The following is a 10,157-nucleotide window of genomic DNA, read 5'->3' as shown; positions in this document are numbered from 1 at the left end:
ATGTTTATCCTTTATTTGATTATATTTATCTGCAGTTAGTTACAAGAATTCAGATATGGAGCTTTAATAAGTTGTACTTATGCACAATTTACTTATAATCTTGAGTTTTAAGTAACATGCATTAATAAAAATTATTTTATGTATAAAAAGTGGTTTTTAATAATTTTTATCAAATGTTTTATAATATATTATAGATACATACGACAAATGTAACAAATATATTTATAACATTCTACTCATCTTTAATGAGATTTAAATCTATGACTATCTATGAAAGTTGCATACTAATATTATGATTAATTATTATTTTTTATTAAAACTTAAGTAAACTACAAATTTGGTCCTTGTGGTTTGTCAAAAGAAACATTTTTTATCTCTATAGTTTTGAAATTACAATATAACCATCATAGTTTGTAAAAACTTCCGCTAGTCCCTCCCTTTAACGGCTGATAAAAAATCTCGTTAACCGGCGTATTTAGATTTTTTCCACTTTAATCACATTTTTGTTGAATAAATGGCATTATTGTAGGGACAAAAAATGTTATAAAGTTTAAAAAAAAACTAAAATACCCTTAATGTAACCGGATTTTTAACGATCATTAGATAGAATGAATGATCAAATCAAATGTTTTTACAAACCACAATAATTATATTGTAATTTTAAAACTGCATGGACAAAAAATGCTATTTTTGACAAAGCATAAGACCAAACTCGTAGTTTGCTCTAAAACTTATTTAATGGACAATGAATACATGATAATTTTATTTAATTCGAACATTTTCAATCATTATTTAATAATTAAGTAAAAACGTATATTATTTAATAACTAAATTAAATAACTTCATTAACTGATTAAAATTAATTTTTAATTTTATAAACTAAATTTGATTGATAGATGTTTCAAACATGATTTGATTAAAAAAACATATATTTATAAAAATGATAAAATACACAAAATAGCAATCTACTTTTATAAAAAAAAATTATTATAGCATAGTATTTTCAATTTTTCTTTTACAATAATATACTTTCAAACTATTTTTTATTAGGACATTGTACTTTAAAAAATTTACTCATTATAGCATTGGTAACCTTTTGATTTAAATTTACCCATTATACGAGGTTTTCATGTCATGTCATTGTCCATGTAGATTGTCCGCATATACCATAGTGATGTGACTTTTTTATTACATTATTGTACTTTCAAAAAAAATTATAGCATCTATTGGTTCTTATTAAACAATGTACTTTTAATTTTAATATTTAGATATTTTACATGTTATTTAAAATATATTAAATAAATTAAATAAATTCTAAATTATTCATTAATATATCAATATTAATAAAACTAACAGAGACAACTTATCTCGCTAATATTTTTTTAAATGTGTTTTTTGAAAAAAAATTAAGAATTGTTTTTTTTACAAAAAAAAAAATATTATCTTTTAAATAACATATTATATTTGTTCAAAAACTTTTACTTGACGTGTAAATATATTAAATCAATTAGATTTTTTGAATTATTTATTAATATAACAATATTAAAAAATTGTATATCACAGTTTATTTCGTCAACATTTTAGAGAAAACTTTAAAAGATATGTATTTTTTAACAACATAAAATAAGAAGCCTTACCTTTTTTACAAACAAAATATATCTCGAAAATAATGTATCATATTTATTTAAAAATATTTTATTATAAAATATTTAATTTGCATGCAACTTAATAAGAAAAAAGTCAAAAATTAAATGTTTTTTTAAATCACAACAATGAAAAATGAAAATCATTAATAATAATTTGAAATATGTTTTTATTTTTATTTTAGTTAAGTTATCAAAATGATGTGTCATCCACATCACCTCATTAAAGCCACACAAGCAAAAAAAATTAAATGGGTTAACCGGTTTAAAAGGTAACAAGTTACTCACTGCTATAATGGGTAGATTTTTCAAAGTACGATGTCTTAATAAAAAATAATTTGAAAGTACATTTTTGTAATAAAGAAAATAAAATAAAATAATATAATAAGAAAATTTATGAAAGTTGGTTATTATTTCATGCATTTAAAATATTTGCTTTAGATTTTATTATGTATAATTTATTTTAAAAATATTTATTTTGATGTCTTAAATGTGACATCTTAAATATTTAATTACTTGTTTATATCTTAAAATACATAAAATTGCAACTTATGTTGGTTTGAATTCTATTTTTGTAAAGTATTTTTTTCAAATTTTGTTTTATAAACTTGACTGAGTTCTTCCATAAATTACAACACCAAATACAATTCAAAAAACAAAGATTTCTCATACTTACGAAAGGTTTCGGAATACGGATCTAAACTAAACTTTTTGATGAGCCTCTTTTGGTTCTTTAAGAATGAAGAATGAATTCAATCGAAATTGTAATTGATCTTATATGAATTTTCTAAATTGATATGCTCTTTTGATCCGACATCAAACAGGTTCCAAAAACTTCTAATTTTGACCACTTAGAACCTAATTAAGTTATGGTCGTCTAACATAGATTCGAGTAGACATCGCAAGGTTTTTGAAAACATGTTATATAACTTATTCTAATGAAAAAAGAACCAAATCAAGTCCTCTTAATTCATTGAATAGTTAAACAATCCCTAGACACCCTCTTTCAATTCGTGACGATCTTAGTCCTTTGTTGGATAGTCATTACAATTTGTCCCTGTTTTGAGGTGTTACAGTTCATCTATTATATAAACATAAATAGAAAGATTAAAGCAGTTCATCTATTACATAAAACATAAATAGAAATATTAAAACACTTTGGTAGGTGAACAGCCATAATCATAAGTAGAAGTAGGTATGTCATAGTAATCAATCAAGCAATAAAACTAATACAACATGCTTCTTTGTGTGTATGCTCAAAGAGAATTATACGTCTATTGTTTCAACATCATGGAAGATTTGTGTATTACTATGACAAGATTGATGATCGCATTACTAACATTGAAATGAACAGCATCAAGACCATCATGATACAATTTGATTATCAAGATAGGAACAAGAGGGGAAAAAATGTGTCATAGAACGAGTCTTCATTCACAAGACATTTTGGACCAATTTAGAACAGACGTTTAAATTTCGAAACATTTAGTATGAAAGAGACAATTACATGAATCCGTCATTGATCAAGCTTTTGCATGAAAGTGATGCACACCAATAAGGAATGACCAATTGAAAAAGAGGTTTATAATTTACGACGTTGGTTTAAAAGGTTGTAAGTCACTTCAAGATCGTTCATATATCTCCAACTCTCCACTAATTGATATGTGATAAGATGGCTCGTATGTTCAAAACTTTCTTCGATATCTAGTCAAAAATGTTGATTGGTTCATGAGTGACAACTCCATTAGGTAATGGACGATCTATTCTAACAAGTACAAAGGTAATCGTCAATTTCTTTTATGGTAGGATTTTCGATTCTTTTTGTATTAATATACTTTTAATTGTATGATTTTCGTGTTTATGTTTATCTTGCAAACATGTCATACAGGTCCATGGCTTTAAACAACATTTAAATGTTAAATAATAAGTTTTACGTTGTTACATGTAAATCATATTTGAACCCTCATATGTTTGTTGTTTCTATAATTTGTCATCTTAACCTTATTTATATGGTTATGTTGGTATGATATAATAACTTTTAATTTTAAATTTAAAAATATTCACGATAAATATCATGTGTGTATGAAAAGCTATGATACATACGTGAATATAGATAAATAGGAATAATGAATGTATGTTAGTTTTATGTATAAACCAGTTAAAAAAATAAGGAATGAAATATATCGATATGGATATGAAATAGAAAAGAATAAAATACTATTTTTTGATATATTTTGTTTAATTAAAAATATTAATTATATATTAAATAATTAGTTTTTAGAATAAGGGGTATTCTATTTCTAATTATATATACACACATATATAGGCACAACATCATATAAAAACCTCCTATAAGTTTGAAAGACTATGAACTAATATTAATCACACATATTTAGTTTCCACAATTATCTTTGAATTATCTTTATTATCTTATCAACTGTTTCCTAAAAAAACTCGTTTTTTGTTCTGCTTTTGAAATATCGGTCTTGTTTCACCAATGAAACAATACATAGGTTGATATGTATTATTCGTTTTACTAATAGAGTGTCATCTCACTAATGAAACAACACATGGATTGATATGTATTGATAATATAGTGTTGTTTCACCAATGAAACAACACATATGGTTAGTCTGTTTGAATACAATGGCGTGTCACAAATGAAACAAGACATGGGTTTATCTGAATTGATCTGTTTGATAATATAGTATTGTTTCATCGATGACTAACACATAAGTGTGTTTATTTTTAATATAGTGTCGCTTCACCAATGAAGCATTTCATCGATTGGGTGATTTCAAATGTGGAAATATTAGTTTCTTTAAATACTTCCTATGTCCCAAAATAAATGATTACGATAGAAATGTCACACAGTTTTAGCAGTGTTCAATTATTAGACTATTTAAGTAACCAAATGATACTTTTACCCCTAAGAGAAATTTTATTCATCACATGATTAAGGGTAGAATAAAAAAGTGAAAACTTAGTTTTGAAAGTAGACACTTATTTGACTCAAACAAAAATAGAATTGTGGACACTAAATAGGAGGAATACTTGATAAGATATTTAAGGAAATTAAATATGTATGATCTATATTGGTTCATAGGGTTTTTAACTTATAGGTATTTTTATTCGATTTGTGTAACCATGTTGGATAAAACATAGTTACGAATTCTTTGATTTCAATTAGTAAAATGGATCTTAAACTAAGAAATAGACCCTTAAAACATATATATATATATATATATATATATATATATATATATGAGCGATCAAATGAAAACCGCTCCCATTTGTGTAAACCATGTAAACCAATCTTATATATTCATTTTTTTGATCAATGGTCAAGATTAGTTTAATTTATTTTAGGAAATTAAAAACTATATATTAAAAAAATTATTCTATAATAGCGAGAATGGCAAGATGGTAAACCCAACCACACCTTCATCATGCACTCTATTATGGTAAATTTATCACCCTATTCATCATGCACCTTGTTTCACTTGTCTAATGAGATTGTTCACGCACCCATATCATCATGCACCCTATTCATCATGCACACATTTCATGTTGTACCCATTTCATAATCATTTTTACTCCATGCACCAATTTCACCATATATGAAACCGGTTTCATCATGCACTCATTTTATAATCATTTTTCACTTACTTCATGTACCAATTTCACCATGTATGAAACCGGTTGCATGAATATATTTTTTTGTATTATTGATTTTATGGATTTATTAATTTAATAACTTACGATTTTCACGAATCTTGGCAATAATAAACCGAGACACAATATAACAAAATCCAATTTTTAATATTATAATTTAATTAAATATTTAAATGTTACCATCTATAAAATTTCTTTTATTATGTTACCTTAATTAAGATTTATTAATAACTTTCATATTTAATAGAAAACAATGCAAATGACCAATGTACCCTTAATGATTAAATTTAATTAGAAAAAAATGGAATTTTCCAATTTATCGAAATTAGTTTACACGGTTTTTAAGAATTGCACGGCTTTCTCTATATATATATTTGTTGGATGGTTACAAAACTAGATATGTTAATTTGAGAGTTTTATAAACCTTTTAACCTTCCATTATAGTTGTTTAAAAATTGGACCAAATAATAATCTTATAAAAATTGAAAGATTTTGTATCTTCTACTGATTAATAGTTAATTTTTAATAAATGTATTATTAAAAATGAGAGTGTTTAAAAAAGAAAAGAACTGATTATTTATAATATAGTATGTAGATGAGGCTTAATCATTTGAAATTCCATATTTTGTGATAATCGGGAGAGTGTTTACCTTAAGGTATTGTTTCACATAAAAAAAATTCCATCTAAGACTAACATTTAATGTATTAATATATATATGGTTCATTAATTATGATCAATACTTTATATTAGGAAATAATCAAAACTTCTATAGAGGTTGGTTATATATAGAGGTTGGTTATTATACAACCCTTGACATTTGTGCAACCAATACAACCCAATCTCAACCGTCGATTTCATTTGATTAACATGTGATTTCATAGAAGTTTTGATTATTTCCTAATATAAAGTATTGATCATAATTAATGAACCATATTCATCTTCCATAAATATTCAAATCATAATAAATGAACTTTCATCATTTCTATAAATATCTCAATTTATTGGGTTCCATTGGTTGTACAAATACGACGGGTTGTATTTGAAACAAATTATATATATATATATATATATATATTTCATATGTTCAATCTACAATGTGAAATTTTCTACGTGCAACTTTTGTTTCACAAACATGTAAAAAGATTCACAGTATGAAACATATCTATACTAATCAATACTCTAAATTTTAGTTTTAAATGAAAAAAGATAATATAAAATAACACATGATGCATTGGTCTTAAAGTTATCATAATTTTAGAGGTTATTAAGAAAAACAATATCATATATCTATATCTATACTATATTATAAAGCATTTGACAAAAACTCTTAAACACCATTTTTTATACATGAAATACTGTATATTAATGCATATTACTTAAAATTCAAGATTACAAGTAAACTATGCATAAATACAACTTATTAAATCTCCGTATTTGAATTTGTGTAACTAACTGTGGATAAACATAATTAAATAAAAGATAAACATCTCATTTTAAAATATAAAAAATCTAAAATATAATTAAAATAATTATTGATAACTAACAAAATAATTAATTATTATCTTTATAAGAAAATTATATTATTAAATCAAATATAAATTACTTCATTATTGAACATAAATTAAATTATAATAAAAAAATTAAATTAAGAAATCATACAAAAAATAAGAATTTTTTCAATAGTTAATTTGATACTAATATCGATATATTTTTGTCAAATTTTTAGTATATTTTATTCAAAAATAAAAACATCATTGCTTTTTAAAAATCACATAAGACCATATTATAACGTCGACTGAGATAAAAAATAAAATAAAATATTAAAATCAGATGTATCTCGCTGCATTGCGCAAGTATCTTTCTAGTTATATTATAAAACATTTGACAAAAATTATTAAAACCATTTGTTTGTACATAAAGTACTCTTTATTGATATATGTTACTTAAAATTCAAGGTTACAAATAATTGTGTATAAGTATAACTTATTATCCATACTTGAGTTTGTGTAACTAACTGCAAATAAATATAATCAAATACATGATAAATATCTCATTTTAAATATAAAAAATCTAAAATATAATTATCAAAATCATTGACTTCTAACAAAATACTTAATTATTATGTGTATAAAAAGTTATATTATTAAACCAAAAATAAATTATTTCATTATTAAACTTAAATTAAATTATAATAGAAAATTAAATTAAAGAAATTACACAAAAGAACGAGAACTTTTAGTAGTTAATTTGATATTAATATCAATATAGTTTTTCCATATTTTTTATCTTCAAATTTATATTTTATTAAAAAATAATAACATTATTGTTTTCCTGAAAATATTATATCGACAAAAATAAAGAATAAAACAAAACATTAAAATCAAGATGTATCTCATTGCATCGCATTAATACCCTTCTTGTTATGTTATAAAGCATTCTCATAAAACTCTTAAAATGATGCATATTATTTAAAATTCAATATTACATGTAAATGTTGCATGAATACAACTTTTTAAAACTATATGTTTGAATTCATATAACTAACTGATAAACATAATCAAATTCAGAATAAACATCTCATTTTAAATATAAAGAATTTAAAATATAATTAAGATAATCATTAACTTCTTACAGACCACTTAATTATTATCTTTATAAGAAAAATTATACATTAAACCTAAAATAAATTAATTCGTTATTAAACTTAAATTAAATTATAAAAAAAAATTGAACTAAGAATTATATCTATAAAAGGCATTATATTATAAGATCTAAAATAATTTACATCGTTATTAAATTAAATTAAATTAAATTTTAAAAAGTTATAGATTTTTATAGATCATTAAATTATTAATATGAGATCAATAGAAATTTTTATAGATGTTTAAATTTATATTTTATTTAAATATAAAAATATATTTCTTTTAAATTATATTATAAAATAAAATATTAAAATGAAAATGAAAATTTATATTCTAAATTAATAGAGGAAGAAATTAGGGCAATTTCCATGTGACACGGGTAAAGATGACAAAAGAAGCCACACCCACCCTCCAAGCTTGACGCAATAACAGAAAAAGGTGGAGATTTGGCAAACGTGCTTTCGAAAGGGTCGGCGGATTTCTTCCCTTTTTATCACGACGATCCCAACCCTTTCTAACCCTAATCTCAATCCCTTTAAATTTCTTGTTTCTTCTCTCTCTCGATTCATCATCCCTGGGGAAATCCCAATTGTGAATGGTGGAAATCTTTGGTAATCGGTTGATGATCTCCCCCCTTTCCTCGAGGGGGATCTCTTCTCTTTCCTCCGCTTTCTGTTTTGGATCTTGCAAGGAGGGCTGGTACCACCGCTGCGTCGGCGTCGATCCCTGAAACAGATTCAATTCTTCCGACCACCCTAGTCCGCCTTTCTTTTTTTAATTAGATTCAATTTGCCTGATTGTTTTGTTCCTTTTTCGGTACAAGAGGAAAACGATTTTGTTTTTTTGATTCGAAGAAAAGATGTTGATGTACAAGCAAAAGAAGAATCCGGCCGGCAGAGGCGCCGCAAACCGTCTTCTGATTAGCATAACCGTCATAGGAAGCGCCGGTCCGATCCGGTTTGTCGTCAACGAGGAGGAGCTGGTGGCTGCCGTCATGGACACCGCTCTTAAATCTTACGCCCGCGAGGGCCGTCTTCCCGTCCTCGGCTCCAATATCAATGATTTCGTCCTCTATTGCCCCATCGCCGGAACCGAAGGTGATTTCAAGCTTTTTGAGTCGTTATCAATATTTCTTAGATTTCGGGATTTAATTGAATTTTTTGTTGTAGCTCTGAGTCCGTTGGAGACAATTGGATCGTTTGGGGTTAGAAATTTCATGTTGTGCAAGAAGCCTCAGCAGGTGGAGGCGGTTGGCGATGGAAAGCCGGTGACGGTGGGAATAACGAGGAAGAACTCCGGCAGCTGGAAATCATGGTTCAATAAATCACTCAGTCTTAAAGTTTCTTCTCATTGAATGGGGAAGTTGTCTTCTCTGATTAGGTTTTCAATTGTTAGTGGTTGATTTCTCTGTTTTGGGAATTTGAATTTGATTCCCCCCATTGAATAAAAGTCATGAAATTTCTTGCATTGTTCTTTTTCAGTCCTAATGAAATAAAGGGTTTTGTTTATTTCCCAAATCATATGCTCATTGTTCTTTGGTGAATCTCGAAGCATAATCGTGTTCTTGTAACCAAACCAAATCACACCAAACCAAACGATCCCCAGGTATATTTTATACGAATGTGGGTTTGGAAGGCTAAAATGTATGCATTTGAATGTGGGTTAGCCGGTTAGGATGGGTAAAATGTACGTACACCTAAGCTTTAGCAATAATTTGGGGAAAAATTACAAGGGTGGTATCTGATTGGTTTGAGTTTGGCTTCAATGATCAAAAATACCAGCAGGTCCAAGTTCAAATTCAAGGAGGAATAAAAATCCCTTTGTGTCAACGGAGGTTCAAATGCGATGACTCCGGACAATCTGCAAAGCATATGGTCGTTCTGAGATTAGTCGGTTCGCATAACGGGTTGAATATTCAGGTTAATCAATAATAATAATAATAATAATTTGGGGTAAGTGTGAAAAGTTAATAATAGTAATAATTTGGGGAAAGTGTGAAAGTTTTGAGAAGCAATTGATGATGATGTAGCATGTTCCTTTGTTTGGAGTTTGGTATGTGTCATAGTTGTTTACGGGGTTGTTTGTGCACCACATGAAGGGAATCCAAGAGGTTGTCATGTACTCATCGTATATGATTGCTTTCGGCTCCAGGTATTGTATTCGTGTACGAATGTGAATGGTGTTTTTGGGTTCAAA

General features: G+C 26.3%; 1 protein-coding gene across 1 annotated transcript; it reads left to right on the top strand.

The window, feature by feature from the left end:
• Positions 1-8,324: 8,324 nt before the first annotated feature.
• LOC112525370 (uncharacterized protein At4g22758-like) lies at positions 8,325-9,480 on the top strand. Its single transcript, XM_025135477.1, has 2 exons — positions 8,325-9,058; positions 9,131-9,480. Exons 1-2 carry the CDS (start codon positions 8,821-8,823, stop codon positions 9,313-9,315), a joined length of 423 nt encoding a protein of 140 aa, XP_024991245.1. The 5' UTR covers positions 8,325-8,820; the 3' UTR covers positions 9,316-9,480.
• Positions 9,481-10,157: the final 677 nt, after the last annotated feature.

This window comes from Cynara cardunculus, assembly GCF_001531365.2.
Source record: "Cynara cardunculus var. scolymus isolate 2C chromosome LG 13, CcrdV1, whole genome shotgun sequence".
Taxonomy (NCBI): domain Eukaryota; kingdom Viridiplantae; phylum Streptophyta; class Magnoliopsida; order Asterales; family Asteraceae; genus Cynara; species Cynara cardunculus.
The sequence above is the reverse complement of the archived record's forward strand: the minus strand, read 5'-3'. Positions and strand labels throughout refer to the sequence as shown.

Bases quoted from the DNA above. Each gene is read 5' to 3' on its own strand.
- LOC112525370 (XM_025135477.1), top strand. From the start codon at position 8,821: ATGTTGATGTACAAGCAAAAGAAGAATCCGGCCGGCAGAGGCGCCGCA. The intron at 9,059-9,130 runs GTGATTTCAAGC...TTTTTGTTGTAG, and splicing joins CCCCATCGCCGGAACCGAAG to CTCTGAGTCCGTTGGAGACA.